At 34.2% G+C, this 24,137-nt stretch overlaps 1 protein-coding gene across 4 annotated transcripts in view; it reads left to right on the top strand.

Annotated features, from left to right (window-relative positions):
* Positions 1-18,218, top strand: part of SCYL2 (SCY1 like pseudokinase 2) — a 55,747-nt gene extending 37,529 nt beyond the window's left edge. For 3 of the 4 annotated variants that reach the window (XM_006214364.4, XM_006214365.4, XM_072973183.1), the window contains exons 11-18: positions 2,158-2,271; positions 3,314-3,446; positions 5,249-5,367; positions 9,895-9,995; positions 11,407-11,473; positions 11,613-11,708; positions 12,699-12,818; positions 15,004-18,218. In XM_006214364.4, coding sequence (XP_006214426.1) covers positions 2,158-2,271; positions 3,314-3,446; positions 5,249-5,367; positions 9,895-9,995; positions 11,407-11,473; positions 11,613-11,708; positions 12,699-12,818; positions 15,004-15,648 — 1,395 coding nt within the window. In that variant the 3' untranslated portion in view covers positions 15,649-18,218. The remainder of the gene's footprint in view (positions 1-2,157; positions 2,272-3,313; positions 3,447-5,248; positions 5,368-9,894; positions 9,996-11,406; positions 11,474-11,612; positions 11,709-12,698; positions 12,819-15,003) is intronic. The other variant, XM_072973184.1, reaches the window with a different exon arrangement.
* Positions 18,219-24,137: the final 5,919 nt, after the last annotated feature.

The following is a 24,137-nucleotide window of genomic DNA, read 5'->3' as shown; positions in this document are numbered from 1 at the left end:
CATTACCTTTTAGCCCTTTCCAAAGGAGTTGTGAATTACAGCTTCTTGAAACATTCCCACAGACCCTGTGTAGCCAAACTGGTTTTATATTCAGTGACATTAGGGAGAAGGATGATTGAGTGACATGAAAGGCCATTTTTCTTCATAAGGGGGTTACTTTGACCAGTAAATTATTAGCCAATATTTTATTGAAATGGTTAACATATAATTCATATTGACTTGTGCGACTTTGCTGAGTTTTAGAAAACAGCATTTCTGATATCTTTAGTCACCAGTCACTAGTGTCAACATTGCTTGTTAAGAGTCTGATAAAATTAAAGCCTATCTAAGCTTTGGGAGAGTCTTAGAGCAAAAGCAAGAAACAAAAAATGTTAAAAGGCTAGGAAGTAACTTCTAAAATTCATTTTTTGAGTGATACTGTTAGAGTGAAGTTTGATTAGAAATACTTAAGAGGCTGGAGTAGTTTAGAAAAATATTGGGAAAAGTAGACAATGGTTTACAAAAGTAAGGATCCTTAGAGCCATTAATAGAAATGTATATGAGAACCAGTTTCTAAAATTATTTACCTTTAAAATTAAACATAGACTTTGGGTTCATTCTCCTCTCCCCACCATCAGTTACAGAGAAAGTATAAAATAAGGCAAAAGTTCCTGAGAAAATACTAATTGGACTTCCTTGAGTTTTTGTTTGTTAATGTTTTGTTTTTTTCGATCTCCTGTTCAGTTCTTCACTCCATCTTCTCCTATGGAGAAAGTTATCTCCTCCTTTAGCTAAGTGATTTAGACATAATTTAAGTTTGTCTCTTTGTAACCTACTGCTAGATTATATGGCATAGTGTTCATTTTCTCTCTCTCTCTCTGTCTCTGTCTTTCCTGTCAATTAACGGCTGACCTTCCCTGTCACCCTCTGGTCACAAGAGCATAGTATCTCTCACTGATTGCTCACCGTTGCTCATTCTCCTCTACCATCTGTGGAAAATAGTCCCTTAATTATAGTTTGTATTTCTTATTCTCAAATTATGTCATCTACTTAATTATTATATTTCTGAGTGGTTACAAACATACAACTCTTCTTTTTATCTGCCTTTTGGAAATCTCAGAATAGGTTAAAGCAAGTAAAATACTTGCTAGTATTCTGATAACAGATTCTTAGTGGTTAATTCATTTCTATCTGCTAACTACAAGTGAATGTCTTTAAGTTTACCAAATATTATCAATAATTCCTTCCCTGATACACATTTATACCTCCATTTTCGTCAGTAATCCTTACTCTTGTTTTCCTACAAGGATCGTTCTGCCTTATAAGGTATCTGAGATGTGTGTTCTTCAGCCAGTTAGTGCTCAAGCCATTTCTTATTCATTTTTTTATCTCATTTAATCTCCATCATCCCCCTTTTTCCTCTGTTATCCTCATTCATAGTTCCCAGTTTCGAGCATTTACACTATGGCATGGCATTAGTTAACAAGAATGTTTTAAATAAGTTTTTCTATTTCTATCAGTTATACTTACGTAAATTTCAGAATTTAGAAGTACTTAAAAATACAAAAAAAAGTAAAATTCTCTCTCAGAGATTCCCACAGTTAACATTTCCAGATATATCTTTCTAATCTTCTTTCCTAAGCCTGTAGACAGATAACATGCTTTTAAAACTGGGATCATATAATAATGTCTTATTCCATTTTATCCTCAGTAGTATTAAACAATCTTTGGAAATATCTGTTTAAGATGTTTGTATTGTATTCCATTATATGGATATATGTAATAGATAAGAAATTCCTTATTTAAAAGGAACAGTTTTACATGATTTGATTTTCCCTCATTGTGAAAGATAGCAAAACTTAGATGTTCCTATTTTTTAAAATAAATGAAGAATTCTGTTTTCAGGGAAAGAAATTAAGAATGAGATCAGGGAATTTTGGTACATGTGCTAGTTGTATGACCTAGTGTGAATGTGAGTAAGATCATCTGAGCCTGTTTCTTCATCTATAATATTGAAAATTGATAATAACTATTGTTCTTTCAAATAGTTGTTGAAAGGACCCAATGATATAGATAAAAATTTATTTCAAACTTTGTGACAAATTAGTTATACAAACATAAAATGTTTAATATGTGAAAGTCTTCCTCTAAGATTGATCTGATTTATTTTCTTAATAGGAACTCTGTCTAAACATCATTCCAACCTTTGCAAATCTTATAGACTACCCATCCATGAAAAATGCTTTGATACCAAGAATTAAAAATGCATGCCTGCAAACATCTTCTCTTGCTGTAAGTAATTGCGTGTTAATTTTTGTTTTTCTTTCAGTTCCCGTTGGTTTAAAACATCTTCTTATTGTTTAATAACTCCTTTACACTTTGTTCATGTATTTTGTCTTGGCTACTGGTAGCCTATGTATAGTACTATAAAAGTGAGCAATAGCTGTAGTGTTCCCTGGCGTAAAATTTTACAATATTCCATCCGTGACCTTCACGCCTGTTCCCTAACTGAATGCTTCAGTAGAAAATTTGGGTAATTATTTTCTTGATACTTTTCTGTTTTAAGTCACTGTTTATTTTTCTTTCATCTTTATTACAGAAATACGGTACTTTTTTAACCAGCTACATTGTTATCTACTTCTCTTAGTTTACTTTTTTTTTTTGAAGAATGCAGTTTTATTGATACTATGATCTCAACCGAAAGTATTGTATCTTAACAAATTCCAGCTAAAAAAAGTAGGGTGTAAAATATTTATCAAAATATTCAAGAGAATATAGATAGAATTTTGATAAAGTTCTTAAGTGTCAGGTTTTAGTAACTAAATTAAAGATATATTTAGAAATAGAAAACTTTATGTAGGACAGATATTATAGATACTCTTCCTATGTTGTTAAAATATTTAGTTTAAGAATGACTTTAACCTGAGTTAGAGAAAAATACTAAAAGCCCAATAAAATTGATAACGTGGGAGAATTTAATCCTTTTTATAATTCAAATGACCCCAAGGAAATATTCTTAGTAAACACGTAGATGGCAAAGCTTCTCAGATCCTAATTACTTTATTTAAAATGATACAAAATTAAAGTCATTCCTTATTTTAGCTACCTAAGCTCCTGGTAAGGCAATCATAAATTCGTTCTGAAACAAGGCAAGGGAAATTATAAATATGTGATGTGAATTTCCTATTTTAGTAAAGAATGAGAGCTCTTAAACATGCTTTTATTCTTGAGATTTGAACATAAGCTGATATGAAGAGTATGTTTACACTGAAGTATTTTGTTCTAGATTTCAGAGAATTTAAATGACTAATTCAGTTTACCTTTTTTTTAATAGGTTCGTGTAAATTCATTAGTGTGCTTAGGAAAGATTTTGGAATACTTGGATAAGTGGTTTGTACTTGATGATATTCTGCCCTTCCTACAACAGATTCCATCCAAGGAACCTGCGGTCCTCATGGGAATTTTAGGTAGCTAAAAACTTAATGTCTTTTTATGCTACTATGTCATTTTACAGTCATGCAAGTAAACTTTTGAATCTATAAAGTCATTTTGCTCTCTTTTCATGTATATAGCATTCAATAATTGAAGAATGATGGGATAAATGCCATGATACAACTTTTATTTGTGTTAATTTTAGCACAAGCAGTAGAACTTGACATTTACAAAGGAATAAGACATTTGGAAATCCTAACTTCACAAATACCATAATAGCATATAGTTTACCCTATAAAATGATACTGAATAAGAGAGGCAAACAGAATTACTTGAAATGCTGATACCAGTCTTGATAGTAATAACTGACGTTTATTTGGTACCTGATTTGCAAGAGTCACTATACTGAGTCTTTTCTCTCCATTATCTTATTTTGTCCTCTCCAAAGTCCAGCGAGATTGGTACTATTATTTCTGTTTTACAGTAAGGAAACTGAGGCTCAGATAGAGAGGTAAAATTACCACAGCTGATAAGTGGTAGAGCTGGTTTTTAACCGAGATATGTTTACATCTGAAGTATTTTTCACTGCTAAGTGATGTGCTGATGAAGCACATTCTGTTCTGTCAGCATAATTACAAATTACTCTGTCAAAAAACTCTGAAATTCTTTACAGATAGTTAAAGCCCAGTCTGGAAATATGGGGGGCTCTGCTGTACTAATAGAAATAAACATAGAATCACAGAAACATTAACAAGTTACTAAGTTTGAAGTTCTTTGTTAATTTTGAAGAAAAACTGTATTAGTCAGCCATGTATTTTGAACACCTACTACAATGCCTGATTTATATAGAAAGTCCTCAGTAAATGTTTGTAGGAATGGTCAGTAAGTAATCTGTTGTGGACCTCTGTAAATATAGAGCTTTTGTAATATGGTATGAAACCTTTGAGCTCAAAGAAATTAGTCTTCTTGAGAAAGAGTTTGACATAGTAGAAAGAGCCTTAACCCTAATCCTGGCTGTGCCAGTTCCTGGAGTGACTTTGAAAAGTTTCTTCATCTATCAAATGAAGATTAAAATAATATCATTATAAGAGTCTGGTGAGAATTCAGTGAGATAACTGAAGGGAAAGTAGTAAGCCTGGCAAATAAGCATTTAGTAGGCACCCAATAAAGTTACTGTTTGAGTATATAAGTGAAGTGTAGGAGAGTAAAAGGAGTTGGTGTTCTAAAGCTTTGGATTATATACAAAACACTTATAACACAAAAGCATTCAGGGAATGAGGAGCAAATGTACTCATTGTACCAGGTGAAAGTTTGTGGAATAGGTATAAACAATCAGGGTCTTGAAAGTTGAGTAAATAGGTGAGACAACAGGGAAGGATTGTGTGGAGATGAATTAAATTATCAAAGGTCAGAGGTGTTGAGTCTGATTGGGTAAAGAAGTGAATAAAGGTTAGGACCTATCTTAGACACTTTGAAATAGATGACTCAAGATTGAGTGAGAGGTCTGAAATACATATTTAGATGTTTTAAGGAGAGAGAGACATTCTGTAATCTTACTGCTATGCTGTAAGAACTCTACATAGTGCTGATAGGCTTTTAATATTATATACTATCATTAAATGTGCTCTTATAAACCAAAAGAGTACAGGATAAATATGTCATGGTATATTAAATCCAAACTGACAATAAAGCTGAAATTAACCTTGTTCTATACATTGATAAGGAAAATTTTAAACTACACTGATTATCAAGATATTTCATGTGGATATCCTTTTTTTCTAATTTCTGTTAATTTGTGTCATTGAATTATAGAGTTTGTCTTACTCTTTTCTATCAGGTATTTACAAATGTACTTTTACTCATAAGAAGTTGGGAATCACCAAAGAGCAGCTGGCTGGGAAAGTATTACCTCATCTGATTCCCCTGAGTATTGAAAACAATCTTAATCTCAATCAGGTAGGAGTAGTTTTGTGCTTTATTCAGTTTATTCAGCTTACTGTTTTCTTGGCATTGAACATATAAATACTTTATATATAAATATTGCTGAAACAAGGAAAACTATGCCAAAGAGTTAAATGAAGAAAATTCATGGGTTCAAAAAAGGAGTATATGAATTAGAAGGATGGATTATTGAAGGCCTCATTGGGAGATAGTAAATGAATAGAATATTGAAAAATGTGTAGAATTTGGGGCTACTTCAAATTCGGAGCTGGAAAGTTGAGGTGAATGAAGGAAAAAATTAATGTGTCTGGTTTGTGTATTCATTATTTATCACTGCCTAACAAATCACCACAAATTTGATGGTTTAAAACAACATATGTTATAATCTCACAGGTTTTGTGGGTCAGCCAAGCCAGGGCATGGATTCTCTGCTCAGAGTTTCTTACAATGCTGCTGTTAAAAACTGGGGTCCCATCTGAAGGCTCAGCTGGGAGAGGATCTATTTCTAAGCTCACTCAGTGGTCGTTGCTGGGGTTCAATTCCTTTCAGGTTGTTGGACTGAGGGCCTCAGTTCGTTGCTTTCTGTTAGCTGGATGCCGCTGTAAGTTCCTTGCCAACATGGCAACTGGGTGTCATCAAAGCCAGAAGGAGAGAGAATCCACTAGAAATATGAAAGTTACAGATCTTATAGTGTAATCAAGGAAATGACAGCTCATTACCGCTGCAATATTCTGTTGGTTACAAGCAAGTCACAGGTCCTGCCCATGCTTGAAGATAGGAGATTACACAAAGACTGAGTAACAAAATGAGAAAATAATTGGGAATGATTTTAGAGCCTGTCTGCCACAGGAAATGAAAAATCCAGTTTGAGAGATACCTGTAATACAATAGGGGAGTAATGAGAGAAAGATAAATTGAGACTAGAATAGGTAGACTTTAAATGCCTGTCTGGTTTAGGTGTTTGAACTTTTGAGATGTGGTAAATGTTTGAGCAAAGGAACTATGTGTTCAAAGATTATTATAGAATTACCTCTCTGCGTACCTCTGCTGCGGTAGTTATCATACATCCTGACTATCCTAGGAGGCTGGCTATTTCAGCTCATTATATCCCCAGCACTTAGTGCAGTGCCAGAAGCAAAAATTTTTGTTAAATTGAGAGAAAACTTGAGGTACAGAGTAATGACAAGGCATTTTGCTCAACACAGAATTAGTATTTAATGATGTATAGGGGAAAAGACTGGGAAGGGTTACTGTTTAACTGAGAGTATCAGAAATGGATAGGCAGGCAAGGTTTGGAATTAAGGACTGAAAGTGAATTAGAGCAGTGAGGGAAGCAGAAAGCTGAGAGTTAAGCAAGAGAGCTTTTGGCATAGGGGAGACTGCTGAGTGAATGGAGTTTTGGAGTTGAGAAATTTGTAAAATTGATTGGATCCAAAATTTCATTTGAAGTGGTAGGATAAGCCTCTGAAAGTTTGTGTCCTTAGATTTCAAATTTTGGCTTAATGGCTTCTTCATATCTTAGATGGCAGGGTTAGAATTATGACTGGCAAAAAGGGAGACAGTGACTATTGGGCAAAAATAGGATAACATGCCTAAGATAGTGTTCATCTTTGGTCATTTCTGTTATTAGTTCTCATATTTATGATTTAGGGTGTTTTAACATATTCTCAAATGCTTATTTTAGGATATATAATTCCATTTGAGATTTGTTAGTTTTCTTCAGCTAAGTTGATTTTTTTTTAGGGGCCTGTTTTCATCAACTGAAATATTTTGATTCATATCTTCTAGTATTTTACAATAGTTACCGTGGATGTAGTCTTGCTTTCCTATTCATTTCATGGACAAGTTTCCTAATTCAAGACTGCCCTCTTCTGCCAGTTCTGATTTAAAATAATCTAAGTATATTCTGTATTATGTGAAAAAGATAAAGTAACTTAGGAAAATACATTTTTAGCATTTTTTTTTAAAAGAGCAAATGCCATGCAGCAATCAAAATACAATCACAACTTGTATTGGAGGACGGTTCCTGTGACCACTCCCAGTTTCTGTGATTCACTAGGAGGACACAGGTCTCAGCATATGGTTGTACTCACAGCTATGATTTATTATAGTGAAAGGATACCAAGCAAAATCAGAAAAGGGAGAAGGTTTGTGGGCCAAAGTCTGGGGAAACCAGGCTCTAGCTTCCAGAGTTGTCATTTGGTAGAGCCACACAGAATGCACATACTTTCCTTGGTAATGAGTTGTGACAGTGTGTTGGAAATGTTGCCACCCAAGGAAGCTCATTGGAGACTCAGTGCCTGGAGTTTTTATTGGAGGCAGACCAAGTAGCATTCCCAGCCTGTCATGTACTCAAATTCCTGTTAGGCACAGTGAGCCACTATCATCAGTGAATGAGGCTAACCATTCTAAAATATGAGTTCCTGGACACCAGCCAAGGGACAGCCTTACAAGCAGGCTTTTCCAAAGATAGCAGTTCAGCCCTACTCTATAGCTTCAACAGTAGATGAATCTCACAGACATAATGTTGAGCAAATGAAGCAGGCACTAAAGAGAAGTTACTGAATGATTCCATTTATGTGCAACACAAAGACAGTTAAAACTACACTGCTGGAAGTCCGAATAGTGTCTATTCATACAGCGAGGCGGGTGGGAAGTCATTGGAAGAGGGCACAAAGAAGCTTCTGGGGTGCTGCCAAATGATCTTTTCTTTTTCTGGCTGCTGGTTATATTCAGTTTGTGAATTTTTTGAAATGTGCATTTATTTATATGTATACTATTCTGCTAGTATGTTGTATTTTGTTTAAAAGTTAAAAAACTAATCACCAGAAAGTCAGTCACGGTAAACTGCTAAGGAAATAGGCCTTTTGTTACTTTCATGGTAAGACAAAGAAGGGTAAATGAATGATAGAGTATAGTGAGAGAGAGCTTAATGTAACAAAAAAGCACAAGCTTTGGAGACAGTATGAATTCTAATTCTGCCATATAAGTTATTTATTTTTTCTGAATAAGTTACTTTCTCTCTTGCTGAGCCTAAGTTCCCTCATTTATAGAATAGAAATATTAATAAATTTAAAGAGTTGTGAAGATAAATAGTATATTTAGAAGCACTTAGCCCAAAGATCTAGTTATAAGATTTGGGGAGGAGAAGAAAGCGCTTTCTATAGTCTTCCTATAGTATGTGGTATTCAAAAAGTTGTTTATCCTCTTAGACTGCTGGTGGCAGTGTAGTTTGGTGCAGCCATTATGGAAAACAGTATGGAGATTCCTCAAAAAACTAAAAGTAGACTTACCATATGATCCAGCAATCCCACTCCTGGGTATATATCTGGAGGGTACTGAATTCTAATTCGAAAAGATACATGCACCCCAGTGTTCATAGCAGCACTGTTTATGATAGCCAAGACATGGAAACAACCTAAATGTCCATCGACAGATGACTGAATAAAGAAGATGTGGTACATTTATACAGTAGAATACTACTCAGCCATAAAAAAGAATAAAATAATGCCATTTGCAGCAACATGGATGGGCCTAGAGATCGCCATTCTAAGTGAAGTAAGCCAGAAAGAGAAAGAAAAATACCACATGATACCACTCATATGGGGAATCTAAAGAAAAAAGAAAAAAAGAACACTGTGAACTCATCTACAACAGAAACAGACTCGCAGACATAGTAAACGATCTTATGGTTACTGGGGAAAGGGGATGGGAAGGGATAAATTTGGGAGTTTGAGATTTATAAATGTTAGCCACTATATATAAAAATAGATTTTAAAAAAAGTTTCTGCTATATAGCATAGGGAACTAAGTTCTGTATCTTATAACCTTTAATAAAAAACATGAAAACAAATATATGTATGTATACACATGACTAGGACATTGTGCTGTGTACCAGAAATTGATACATTATAACTGATAAAAAAATTTTATTTATGATGATTCTGAAGTACTATAAGAAATTACCATTTAACTAAAGTTTAATCAAAACTTAAACTATGTTAAGGCATTGTTTATGTCTTAAATGAACTTTAATTATTTGGAAGTTGTATTTAGTATTTCTACCAACTTTTAGAAAATAAGGTTAATTTTAGCCAGACATGTCATTTTTATAATGATTTGAATAAAGAGTAACTTTTTATGCATTATTAAGCAGATTGTTTTCAGATATGCACAAATTTAGATGATCAATTTTGGATTATTCTAGAAAAAACAGTATGTAATAACTGCTGCGTATGAATTTATATAAGCCTGCTAAATAATAACTGTAAGACAAATCAGGATATAAAACTCATTGAGGCATGTTTTCTGGAACTTAAAAGTCTCATCAACTATATCACCACTATACAAGGACACTGTAAAAATAAAAACTTGCTATGATAATGCTTAGTTTAAAGATACTATTCTTGTGATATCAGTGCCATGAATAGGTCTATTCTGGTTAAAATAGAGTATTGTGAATAACTCTTTGAATTATCTTACTAGATTACCTTTGTTGCTAACTTGAAACATAATAACCATATCAATTTCTTATTATTCCAGTTTAATTCTTTCATTTCCGTCATAAAAGAGATGCTTAATAGATTGGAGTCTGAACATAAGACTAAGCTGGAGCAACTTCATATAATGCAAGAACAGCAGAAGTAAGTAGGTTGCATATGAATTGCACATGGTCCAGGAGTAACTAATACTAAAGTTATACCATGATTGATTTTCTGGAAAATGGAACAGAAAGATTGAAGGAGTTCAATATGACTGTATGTAAAACATATAAAATTTTTCCAACATGTTAAACTGAACTGAGCTGTTGAAAATCTGATGTCATTTCTGAGTACAAAAGTGTAATATGATGTAATCTTAACATTTTCTCTACATAAGGAAAATTTTGTTTCTAAGAAAATCTCTTGTCACATTAGCCATTGACATTGTAAACTCAGGATGCTGATCACCAAGAGCGCCACTTAAAAATAGTTTTCAAATCTATGAAACCCTGGTGTTTTGATTCCTCCCTTTCTCTTTTCTCTAACCCCAGATACATTTCTAGAGCACTCGTTTCATATGTAGTAACACAATATCCATCTCTTTGTTTTTTAGGGAGAAATTTCTAAATTATTTGCAAAATACTAGTATTCAAAGGACGAGGGGAAAGGTGAAAATTATTCAGTGGAGAATGTCAGTTGTTTTTTTTTCTTTTTCTCAAATGCCAATTTTTGTAATCAAATCTCCACTATCTTCTTTGCCCCAGAGAAAAACACATGATTTTAGAATGCCTGTTAAAATTTAATCTGAGCCAAAAGACATCTGAAAATCAGTAAAATTACTATCAATTATGAGCAAGGTCCCCCAAAAGAAACTTTTTAGCTTCTGTTCCAGTGTAAGATGAAGGCTTCATGGAAGTAAATCCACAAGATGTAAAATGACGCAAAATAGCCCTTTGTATGCTCTAAGTATTCCTTGATGTATATATTTATGGTTTGATGGATTGACATTAACATAGAAACCCTGAAAAATAATCTTTAACAGTTTATAACAGAGAGAAATTTTCTATGTAGTATTTATACTTAAGGTGCAAATGAACCTTCTTTTTCATCTTCCTATCTAAATCTTACCTATTTTTCAAAGCATAGATCTTGCCCACATCACTGAATGATTATAGCATTTATTGTTAGAATCACAGATTCTGAACTTAATCACAGTAAATTCTTCATATCATATATCTTGTCTCTTAGTGAGCTATAAACTCTCTGATGGTGAGAACTATACTTGCCTGGTTTTAAATAAAGCGAATAAATTCTCACTGAGTGAATTCTCCAGTAAATCTCAAATGTTGAGTTAAAAAAAAAAAAAACTTGTATACAGATGTTAATTTGGGAAGCAAGCAGATACTAATAGTAAGTAATGAAAAAGATTACGACTGCCTTTAAAGAATGAAGTTGCAGTTTGTTTAGACTGTAATCAGTTCCTTGTGGATGAACTTTTTTAGTACAAGTGTTTTAGAAACATGCATTCGTGTATTTCTTTTTATTCCTTTGTCATAATTCCATTCTCTTGCAGATCTTTGGATATAGGAAATCAAATGAATGCTTCTGAGGAGACGAAAGTTACAAATGTTGGGTCTCAGGTAAGAAGATATTTGGATTATTCTAATTTTTGTAAAAAGTGCTTGACAGTGTGCTTCATTTCAGGGACTTCTGATCTTTGAGCAATAAAATCAGAATATTTGCATGTCTTTAAAGTGGTTGATTTTTTTTCTATTTCAGCAGATTGACAAAGTCTTTAACAACATTGGGACAGACCTTCTGACTGGTGGTGATGCAGAAAATAAAGAGGATGGGTTACAGAATAAACATAAAAGAGTAAGTTTCTTTATTGTTCTTTTAGTACTCATATTTATTTTTTTACGACTTACATGAACCACAAATTTTTGTTGGGAAATACTATTTAGCTTAATAAGACACATTCTGTAATTATCTTTATGAAATTTAAAAGTTATCAGTGGAACATGATCTAACCCATGCTGAAAATAAAGATACTTAAAAGTCTTAACTTCCTTTATTATTCAGCTTCCCATGTGGTAACATTTCTAGATTGCATGACTTCTTTGTCCTTTCTACTGCATTTTGCCAGTCACATCCCTGGATAAATTCTACAGTGTCTCTTCTCTGCTTCTGATTTTGAATAATAAACTATAAAATTATACTTTCTAATTGAAATTTTGGCTAGCATCCAATACAAAAAAAATGTCAGCTTTGAATTTCCGCTGATGACGGTTTTCTATTCATTCAACAAATATGAGTACTTGTATGTGTGGAGCCAAGGAACTACTGGACATTGTGGTTTACAAAATTGCAAGGGAACATACTGTGAGCTTGTAGTTTAGCAAAGTTGATGTTAAGAAAAATATATATCAAATTTGATGCAGACATTAGCAGTGGAAGAACTTATTTGTTCATGTAAAACAAAAGTTGTTTTTTTACTTCTTTAGCTTTTTGATAAGTTCCTAAAATATTTTCAGAGTGAAATAAGTTACAGTTGAATAAGAACCTCCCAGTTTTATAAAGTGAAATCACCTAATTATGTTCTCATTGTCTGGAAAAAGATGATTCTAATGAATGTTTTTAAAATAATAATTTTATTATGATTTTCATATTGGAAATATTTTAGCACAGATCCTATAAGTTTCTACCTAAAGTTAAATCTTATAATAATATGCTGTGGCAATCATTAATACGGGACTAGTTTGCAAACTATTTGGTGTTGTCAGATGTACCACAAAGAAATCTTCTGTTTTACAAGTTGAAGTATGTGTGTTGCCAGTTGATGTTTTTCTTTTATTTTGTTTTAAGGCTTCACTTACACTTGAAGAAAAACAAAAATTAGCAAAAGAACAGGAGCAGGCACAGAAGTTGAAGAGTCAGCAGCCTCTTAAACCCCAAGTGCAAACGCCTATTGCTCCAGTCAAACAGGTCAGAGTTCATTTCTTTTGCATAATTCAAGCCTACAACTCTTAAGGAATGAGGTAGTATAGAACTTAGTCTACCTACTAGTGTTTTATAATAATATATTTCAAAGATTATTTTAATATGTAGTTTCTAAGAAGTATGGACATAACAGATTTTCAACAACTCCTCAATAGCCTGCCTAATGTATAATGTTTTGTGATAGTGCTTGTTACCAATAAATAGGAAGCTAGATGAACAGGAAGATTTCTTAAAAAATAATTAGGACTCTTGGTATTAATTCAACTCTGTTCTTTTTGAAATGATCAGGAATATTATATTCATGCATTTATGTACTTTCAAGCAAAAAGCAATTTTCACTTTTTGGCTTTTCAGTTATAGTCAGATTTGTCGCTTGACTGAGGAATACTTACCTATAGGCCCTGACCAGTATTTCCTGCTGTGTTCCAGACACTGTTCTAGGTACTGGTGTTATAGCAGTAATTAAGGTCTCTGCTTGTAGAAAGTTTATACTCTTACTGGTTTCAGAAATAACTGTATCTTAAAAGCTTTCTTTAAATTATTTTTTTGTTACCTCTTAATCACTAAAATTCTTTCTCTGGGAAAAATCTTTGTAGGCCAAGAGGCAAAATAAAAAATATTTCGTAGGTACTTATATAAGAATAGAGAAAATAAATTTCCACAAAATTTTGATGAAATTCCAAATATAAAAACAATAGAGTATCCTTTTCTATAGTACAGATCTATCTAATGAGAAGAATGCAGTTCTGTTTTTTAGTGGAGGGGTAATGGGGAGACAACATTTCATTTAACTGGAATTTAAAGTTAGTGTTCCCTAATAACTAAAAACTTCCCCAACTTGGGAAAGGAAACAGTCACCCAAGTCCAGGAAGCACAGAGAGTTCCACACAGGATCAACCCCAAAAGGCACATCAAATTGACAGAAATTAAGGATAAGAAGAAAACATTAAAATCAGCAAGAGAAAAGCAACAAATAACGTAACTAGGGAAATCCCATAAGGTTATCAGCTGATTTTTCAGCAGAAACTCTACAGGCCAGAAGGGAGTAGCATGATGAAAAGGAAGAACTTACAACCAAGAATACTCTATCCAGCAAGGCTCTCATTCAGACTTGATGGGGAAATTAAGAGCTTCATGGATAAACAAAAGCTAAAAGAATTCGGCACCACCAAACTACCTTTACAATATATGTTAAAGGAACTTCTCTAGTCATCAAACCACACACACAAAGAGAAAAAGAAGAAAGAGAAAAAAAGACCTACAAAAGATTGCTTTGGCAATTCAGGGTCTTTAATGGTTCCATATATATTTTGGAATTGTTCTAGTTCTGTAAAGAATGTTGTCAGTATTTGATAGGGATTGCATTGGATCTATAGATTGTTTTGGGTAGTACAGCCAGTTTGATAATGTTGATTCTTCCAATCTTTCCATTTCTTTGTATCATCTTCAATTTCCTTCATTAGTGTTTTACAGTTTTCAGACTATAGGAGACCTCCTTAGTTAAGTTTATTTCTAAGTATTTTGTCATTTTTGATGCAATGGAAATGTTTATGCCAGTTCCACAATTTTGGTTTTTGAAGTGGGGGAAAAAGTGAATAAAAGGTTGTGAAGGACAAAATATCCTTTGTTATGGGTGAGTTGTATTCCATTGCACATATATGCTACATCTTCTTTATCCATTCATCTATTGATGTGCACTTGGGATGCTTCCATATCTTTACAATGATAAATAATGTTGCTGTTCAAAAAAAAAAAATGTCTCGGTGAAGCCAGTACCACATCAGATGAGCCTCAGCTGTCCTACCATCCTGATATAAAGCGTCAGCTAGTTTCTGTGGACTCCCTTTAGGCCATCTAGAATTCAGAATGCATATATGTAATCTAAATATACATATTTATAAATATGCATAAGTAAATATATAAATTTAATGATAAATAGTGTTCCTTATCATCAAATTGATTGTAAATGTTCATCTTTAAAAAGCCACATAAAAATATGTGGCAGGCTGAATTTGGCCTGTGAGCTGTGGTTTGCTTAGTCTACACTAAGACATGTAGACTGTTGAGCTTAATTTTAACTTGTCCTTTATAATATAATTTATCAAATGTTTACTAATTTTAAAGTAATTTGGAATTCTTGGAGATAAAGTAATTTCCTCATGTTTTTCAGACTAAGGACCTGACAGACACATTGATGGATAATATGTCATCTTTGACCAGTCTTTCTGTTAGTACCCCTAAAATTTCTGCTTCAAGTACCTTCACTTCTGTTCCTTGCACGGGCCTTGGCATGATGTTTTCTACATCGATTGATAATACAAAGAGAAATTTAACAAATGGCCTAAATGCTAACATGGGCTTTCAGACTTCAGGATTCAACATGCCAGTTAATACAAACCAGAACTTCTTCAGTAGTCCAAGCACACCTGGAGTGACCAAGATGACGCTGGGAACACCTTCCACTTTGCCAAACTTCAATGCTATGAGTGTTCCTGCTGCTGGTGCGAAGCAGACTCAACAAAGACCCACAGATATGTCTGCTCTTAATAATCTCTTTGGCCCTCAGAAACCCAAAGTTAGCATGAACCAATTATCACAACAGAAACCAAATCAGTGGCTTAATCAGTTTGTACCACCTCAAGGGTCTCCAGGTATGGGCAGTTCAGTAATGGGAACACAAATGAACATGATAGGACAATCTGCCTTTGGTATGCAGGCTAATCCTTTCTTTAACCCACAGAACTTTGCACAGCCACCAACTTCTATGACCAGTAGCAGTTCAGCTAGCAATGATTTAAAAGATCTTTTTGGGTGAGGTGTCTTGCTCCTATTTTTAAAGGATTACTTCAGTTTTAATCATGAGTGAACTGATTGACATCTTTATATAGTTTGCTTGGAGGAACTACTTCTGTGGGAAAGTGAATGGTTCTGAGACAGAAAACACCTGTTTTCATTCCAGCATAGTAGTTGTATGGACTACTAACAGTTGAGGTTTTTAAAGCACTGAGGATTTTTTCCTCTTACCAATTCCTCTTCAGGTTTTAAAAAGATCCAACCCATATCAGTTTCAACGAGAAAAAGTCATCTAAGTATCTTGCAGGATTTTTAAATCAGTTGTTTGTTTTGGCTTGTAAATTTTGGTGTTATTTAAAAAATTGAATTGATGGTAATTGCAAGTTTCATCTCAAGTACTACATGGTACATAGTCTGCCTTCACAAGTCATTAGTCTTCATTTTAATACATGAAAAATCTTGATGCTGTATTGATTTGTTTGCATTTAGTGTGACTGAGTGAGAAAATGATAAGCATAGCAAAAAAGACCAGGTCATTTGCTTTTTCCAATCTTACCACTTCTCAGATGAACTAATGTTTAGTATGAAAGACTTAGCAAATACTGCAAAATTTGACTTAACCTTGATTTCATTGGCTTAAAGTAAACTATCATAAATGCAAACTCATCATTGTAAATTATATTTTAGCATGGTCTGTCTCAAATAGTAATGTGTTTTTCTGTGTTTACTTGGATATGTTTAGAATCACTTTTTTCCTACTGTATCACAGACAGAAGAGGTATGTACTGATTTGTACAGATATTTAACAAAAGGCCTCCCGCGTGATTTCCCTGACTACTGCCTTCATATTTCATTTTGAATTCAAACTTCTGAGGTTGCAGCCTATATGAATTGCATTTTCAAAAGGAGATTTGTAAGAATTAAACTATATTTAATGAGTAAACTTTTGAGATTTCTGCTGTATTGTTTCAAAGGTAATAAACTTTACTTCTCTAAAAATGAGCAGTTGTATCTTCTGGCTACCAACAGATAAAATTTTCAGCTTGTCATGATAAAGTCTGACTTCATCAATCACTGCAACTGAGGTTTAATTCTTTTATAGGAATTTCAGGACATTTTGTTTGAATATTTTTATGTCCGTAATTACCTATTTTTAGGAAGAAAATAAATTCTAACAGGAAACATACTTTCTTTTTCAAAGCCTTTCTCTGATACCAGTTTTTCTTTGAATTGCTGATTAGTCAACCCCAGAGACTTATGTTATAAATGTCATTTGATTTTCTTAAATTATATTCCATCATTATAACTTTAAACTGATCTTTCAGAGAATTTTATATGTATTATAACTGCTGCCATAGAGTTTGTGATTTTTAATTACCTGAAACCAGCGATCATTTAAAATAAATGATTTGAAGTTTAGTGTGTTGATACTACATTTATTCAAGGAAAAAATACATATACACACAGACTAAATGTATACATTGAACGTACAGTACTTGATTATAAAATGTGAGTTAATGATAATATTGCTGGCAGCATTCAGAAATAGGGTACTTTAGAAAATGAAAAGTCGGCTTTCTTCTGGTTTCTGTATGAGCTATACTTTGTTACATGGCTGTAGAAAAAGGACTCATAAGAATGCTGAAGAAACTTATCCAAGAAATGAAACACTAGGAAGATCAAATGTTTTTGTCAAATACATTCATACCTTGACCAGGTTATCTGTCTTGTTTGTAACACACTATTAATATCTATATTGAGAAAAGTTTACTTATGGAATAAAATTGCTTAATGTTGAAGAATTTTTCTTTGTAACGATTACTGTTCATTAGGAAGTTGCTTTTATTTTGTAAAATAACTTTATGTCAGTGTTGAACTCCTAATTAGAAGAAAAACTTAATATAACAACTTGTAATTTGAACTTCTAAATATAAAATAGATTATTTGAAAACATGTAATTCTTAAGTGATTTTCACATCTTGAAATTTGCTTGTTCATTGAGGTAATGGTGCTATATTTTTAGGAAATTTTCTACAATTTTTTTTACTTTCTTGAAGATATTTTGTTTGTCATTTCAATCAGTTGAACTGTTACCATTGCCTTTTTCTGTTAAGAAATTGTTTCTAAGAAATAATGCTATTTTTAGCCTTGTGAAGAAAAATGTTCACAATACTAGATCACCTTAAAATTATTTCTGACATTGACAGCGCTTAAATCCCCTGTGCTTAGAGTAGAAATTGGTAGGTTAAACAAAGCACCTCACCTATAGATAAAATTACCAGAAAGATTCCCTTTTGAGTGGTGGTTTATTCTCCTAATGTTTAAGCGTGTGATATATGTAGAGGATGTAACAAGGGAAATGGGAATAGACTATGTAACGTGGCTGGTGTTTAACTGTTTTTGTTTTTATTTTGAAATGCTTATAACCCTTCTTTTCACCTGAATAAGTTAAGGAAGTAGGTTTTTGTTATTTTTTAACTGTAAAATACCTCACATGGTTGCTTTTACATATTAAAGGAAAAGGTGTATGTGAAAGTACCTCATAGCAAGCACAGAGTATGCACCAAATAAATTTTAGCTTTGATAAAAACATTCCATATTAAGTTGTGATTTCATGCTTTGTTGTTTACTGGTCTAAATAATTTTAGAACAAAACTAATTATAAGAATTCAAACTATATAGGATTTTAAAAGATTATGTTGTTGGCCTTAAAACTTGTAACTATGACACTTATATGTCTTACCTTACAAACCAGTATGTGAAATTTATACCTGAAACAAGTTTCAGAGTATCTTTAATACATAAGTATAGTCTGACATTTTTTACTCTATCATATTAATTAAAAAAAAACAAACAACCTGGTTACAGTCCCTAAAAGGATTCCATGATATAGTTTAAGTAAAATTGAGATAATTCAGCACTCTCTTTCTTCCAGCAGATGAAGAAGCAGAGGGTCAGAGATTTACATGGCCTAACTCAAGGAGGTCAGCCAGGGACAGAAACTAGATTTTTTTTTCTCCTGGTCTACAATCTCTCTACCATGTTGACATCCTTTATATTCTTTACTGTGTGAATTCTTCTGGAGTTGCTTTTGTTGAGATGGTTTAATGTAGTAAGTATTGTGTGTTCATTGCTTTTTCAGTCCCATAGATATATTTATGTTGGAAACATTGGCACTGAAGAAGGAGAGGGCAATGATAGAAATAGAAATGATCAAATAGTCAAAATCATCTTCTGGGCTACTTCTGTGAATTGTGGATGAGGAGTGGTTGGGGAGCAGGTTAGCAGTGCTTGCATTGCCCAGACATGTAGTAGAATTAAAGCATATAACCTTGAGGAGGGGGGCAGTACAGTGGAAAAGTCATTTAACCAAAATAGAGCTTGTTAGATACTAGAAACTTCTGTCCAAAGCAGCCGAGTTGCTCCAGCCACTCATGGAAGATTTAACTACCGTGGAGTGCAAGCCACATATGTAATTTAAAATTTCTTAGTAACCACATTAAAAAGTAAAAATAGATGAAATTAATTGTAATAATATATTTTATTTAACTTAAAAGAGCCGAAATATCTTTTCAACATGCAACTGATACAAAATTTAATGATGTATTTTACTTTTTTTTTTGTACTTAGTCGTGAAATCCAATATGTATTTTACACTTAGGCTGTCTCAATTCTTGCTAGTCACATTTTCAGTACTTAGTAGTCATGTGTGGCTAATAGCTACTATGTTAGACAGGGTAGGTATATATAGAAGGTAAGAAGCCAGAGTGAACCATGGCAGTTATCAACTTACTGTCTCCTAGCTCCAAATGCGTCCTTCTCTGCCCTGCTTTGTGGTACTCGAGCTGGACCCTATAAATGGGTCTCCTTTGCCGCCAGCCTGGCAGAATGTTAGGCTTCATTGGTAGAGGGCCCTAAAGTGGCATTGCAAAGCAATAGCAGCAAGAAGTCACGTCTCTCCTGGATTCTGGTTCTCCATTTTATTTCACTGAAGGAGTCTAGCAGCCTGAGTGAAGTAGCTCCAGCACTGCCTCGGGTCACACTCTCCCATCCCTGCTACCACTTTGGAGCAGCTCCATTGGGCTGCTTTCAGCCACTCCCTCTAACAGGCCTCTCCTCGCTGGCCTGCTGACAGATGCTTCACCACTGGTGGGCTGAATATTCCAGTGGAAACCACGCCTTTGCTGAGGAAGTGTGACGCTCAGCTTGAGGGGTTGGAGTGGGGAAGAGAGCCTCTCCCAGTCTTTTAGTTCCTTAATTTTTTCTTTTTACTTTCTTCCAGCCTAGAGGTAGTAGCTGTTTTTTGTTTGTGTTTTTGCAATCACTACCTCTGAACTCCTTAGAGTCGTAAGATGCCTTTAAACAGTTAGCCACCTTATACTAGTTAATAATTGTTTCATTAAAATTTCCCTGTCCAGATATCTGGTTTGGGCTCCTGACGTCACCTCTGATAGCCTCAATCTACTACGCCATTTAAGAAAGGGGCCATGGATATATATATTTATGCTGCTAAGAAAAGCCATAGGAAATTATAAGTATGTAGCCTATATTAAATCTTTCCTTTCTAAAAGTTCTTTTGAAATATACCTTTAGTGGAAATATAACTTAGTGACTCTAATTATACCTATTTGGTGCAGTTTCAGTTTTTATCTTTGTTCCTCTACTTTTTGGATATATGTTCTTTTGTGTGGTGACCTATGTTGCTAGGAATGCCAGTATTTGGCCTTCATATAAAAGTAAATGAGATTGAGACTAATGTTCAGAGTTTGAATGTAGGAATCAACATTCATGCAGTGATCAAACAAAAGTCAAATGTGAGGCATGTCTATGGGCACGTTAGGAGAAGAGAGTGTGTGGACTTTGGAGCCACGTAAAGTTGGGGCTTGAGGGGGCATGTTTTAGAAGAAATTTTAGGCATTTAACATGCTCTATGGAGGTAGGATGGGATGCTACACGTTTGTTAATGTTGGAATAGATCCAAAATTGTTTTTAAGAAAGTCTCTTAAGATCACTTTTGTGAAGAGATGGAGATGCCTCTCCCTGAGGTGGTATCCTCACTAGACTGCTCCAGTTTCAGAAGGGTCTGGCATCTCTGCCCCAGCTCCAGAGAGCATATGGAGCTGACCCTAATCAGCTTTCTTATCTATACCCAGATACTTGACAGAGAACAACTTTTGACTTTATTGCCCAATATTCAAAATCTCATTTTTGAGAAATGTTTATGGAGGAGGCCAAAAACTGAGCAATCCATCTGTTTCTCTGGAAAATTCTGAAAAATTAAACCTTCTATGGAGACCTTTATGCCTGGATTGCCTTGTTTTGGCCACACATCAATTGCTTTGGACTATATTGTGATACATATTCGTGCGAGGGATGACGCTGGTACACTCTAACGTACAATAGCTTCTTTGAGGACCCACAGGAGAAATTTCAGGTTTCAGCTGAGGAGTAATTGTGCTTCTAAGCAACTAGTTTGCTCTTCTCTTTTGAAGTCTCTGAATAAGGTAACAAATCACATATTAACAGCTGGGAGTTTCAACCAAATTGGCAGTCCGTATGTAGCAAATGTAGACATTTAGTAGTATGTATTGGTCAGTACTTACCTTTTGGCTTTAAGTGATTTTTAAAATTCTTATTTCTCCTTTGCTCTGATTTCCATTTTTAAAAAAGAGTTTTGTATTATGTCCTTAGAAATTCTTATTTTAGAATAAGGTAGATTGTAAATAAGTATATGGAGTGAATAAGTTTAAATCTTGTCTCTTTCACTAACTGACCAGAGTAAGTTTTCTCAGCTATAGAACAAGGATCATGTCTTACAGGCTTATTAGGATGAAATGAAGTCAACATGTGTGAAACGCCTGACAAGGCTCCTGACATATGGTAAGTGCTCAGTGGATATCCCTACCTTGCTTATAATGGACATAGACCTCTAAAATAATATCTGCTTGCATGAAGACCAGATGCCTCACCATTGTTTGAATACATTTACTTTTCAAAAATGAACCCAAAATCAGTTATAGGCTTGTCCCTGTGAGGTTCTTGAGATATGAATAGTAATGAGATATAGGCCTTGCCCTCAAGGCATTTGTACTGTACTTATAAAGGCAGCTGAGAAACTAGACAGTTACAGGACAGTGCAGCATATGCTGTGACAAGACTACATAGGCGAGATGGCCAACCTAGACTAGAGGAGTGGGGAGAGCTTCTTCAGAGGAGATAGGGCGTGAGCTCAGCCTTGTCAAGAGCCTTTTGAAAATTGTGATGCTATCAAATGATTACTTAGGAATTACATTTCCCCACATTAAGCTGGACCCTCTGGGGAGGGAGTTAGAGCAGGCAACTCCCAAGTACCTTTTGATTCAGAGATTACATGAAAATTGCTTGAATTAAGGAAAGTCTGCTCAAATGACTTGATTACCAGGAAAAGTGGAATTAATGTTGGCTGAATAAGCTAGGGATGACACCAACACAAAGTAAAATAAGTGTTACTTTTTCGTAATAACTTATGCATCATTGAACATTTCAGAAATTTAAGGATCCACACTTGTGAGCTCAGTAAAGTTACACTGAATAGATAAATAAATCTACTTTAAAACAATGGCTGGTTTCTGGGGGGAAACAAGTCTGGCATAAATGTATGTAGTCAGTAAGCCACCAGAAGATGTCACTGTCTCCCAAGTAATGGGCCGTTACATTGGCTCTTTTTCAGGTACATTTTTAAACTGACAGACAGGCTGTGACAGATTGATGTCTGGCCTATAGTTTCATATCTTTAAGAAGGATAGGCCCTCACAGGAAATACTTGTTAAAGTGTGTAGATTTGTTCCATGTTGATTCTTGATGCCCTGGATAAATGAACCCTATTTTCTGCTTCATGTAATGGAATTACCTGGACCCTCTGGGTTTTATCTGTGCTTTCAAAAAAAGTGAATGTGGTAAAACATTCTTAAAATATCCTCTCTGATCTTGACTTCCTCCCACATTTTCAGGTTACATTATTATGATGAAGCTGCATTTATTAAATTAGCCAATTTTCTAGGATTTGAGGCCTTAGACACAATCCAAGATATTCTTGAGGTGTGTATTTTTTTTTTTAGGTCAGCGTTCATGGTGTGTAAAGCAAAACTGGAATGTGTTTCCACATAGTATTAATGGGATGAAATAAACCAGTATTTCCCCAATTATTCATAAATAGGGATTTCAGTCTATCTGAACCAATATATACCAATAAATAATAGGTAGTAACATGTTAAGGAAAAATAAATTATCTTTACAGCCAGAAAACAGACTCAAAAATTGATAATCAAGAGTCTTAGGGGCTGTGGAGTGGGATTCTCCAGGATTTATAATTTGTTAAAGGCAGCCAGTGACAGCCAACAGATGAGGACTTGGGTGTGATTTCTTCTCCAGTTATGCCCAATACCTCAAAAGAGCTAAGTACATCACTTGTCTTCTCCACGCCCATTGGCTTCTACAGTCAGGTCGAGTAGTCCGCCCAACCTAGTTCTCTTGGTAGTTACAACCTCAAAGAAGCAGTGAAGAATGAAGTTAAAGTGTTTCATAAATGTAAGGAGTTTGTGTAAATTCTTCTATTGAAAAATAGAAAATACTCAGATTATTCCATGCTGTGTAAAGACATCCTACATTTCTGTATTTTGATTATTTGACTTCACATAAAATTTTCATGAATAGGGAAAGATTGGGATTTTTTTTCATTAATTGATAAAAATTTTAATTTTCATTAACTGGGAAAAATATTTAAGCAGTTACACTGATGAACTGAAAGTAGAACTTGATGTGTTTCTAGGGTCTCCATGTATTCAGTCTTGTGTTTGCAAAGTATTATAGAGACATTTTATTTATATAATAGTGGTAGAAAATTATGTTCCTATAACTTAGGAACACAGAGCCAAATCAATTGAATTCCAGGACTGAGCTCACAATGAGCTGAAATATAATGGGATTAACAGTGCTTTATCATGGACTGGAAGCAGTGCTGTATAATGAAGTGAGTATTTGTAATTAATTGGTTCAAATCCTGACTCCACCAAAAATTGTGACTTTGGACAAGTTCCTGAGTTTGAGCCTCAGTATGCTGACATATAAAATGGAAATAATATGTTTGATCATTCTATCTTGTTATTTTTAGTTTTTCATTCTCCTTTGTGAGAAGGAAATGAGATCAGGAAACACTGGAAAGACAGGAAAGGAAGCAATTACTACAGAGTAGGATAAAGGTTCCCATTAGCCTCCCTCTCCTTGGAAGGGTGAGTGTCTTAGACTTGGGTGAATGGGGGCAATCTTAATCCAGGGGCTGGTACATCAGTGTTTTATGTTAATTTCTCTTTATTTTACTTTTGATTTGCCCTATTTTGGGGTGGAACTTTTTAGTGAAAGCAGCAGATTAGTATGTAATCTCAAAACCAGCACCCTGTTTTATTTCTAAAATGTCCATGATTGCTTGCCCAAGCTTACCTATACAGTCATCCCTGTGTCTGTGGGGGATCGGTT

Source organism: Vicugna pacos, chromosome 12, assembly GCF_048564905.1.
Source record: "Vicugna pacos chromosome 12, VicPac4, whole genome shotgun sequence".
In the NCBI taxonomy this organism is placed as follows: domain Eukaryota; kingdom Metazoa; phylum Chordata; class Mammalia; order Artiodactyla; family Camelidae; genus Vicugna; species Vicugna pacos.
Note: the sequence above shows the minus strand (reverse complement) of the source record. Positions and strands in the feature narration are given on the sequence as shown.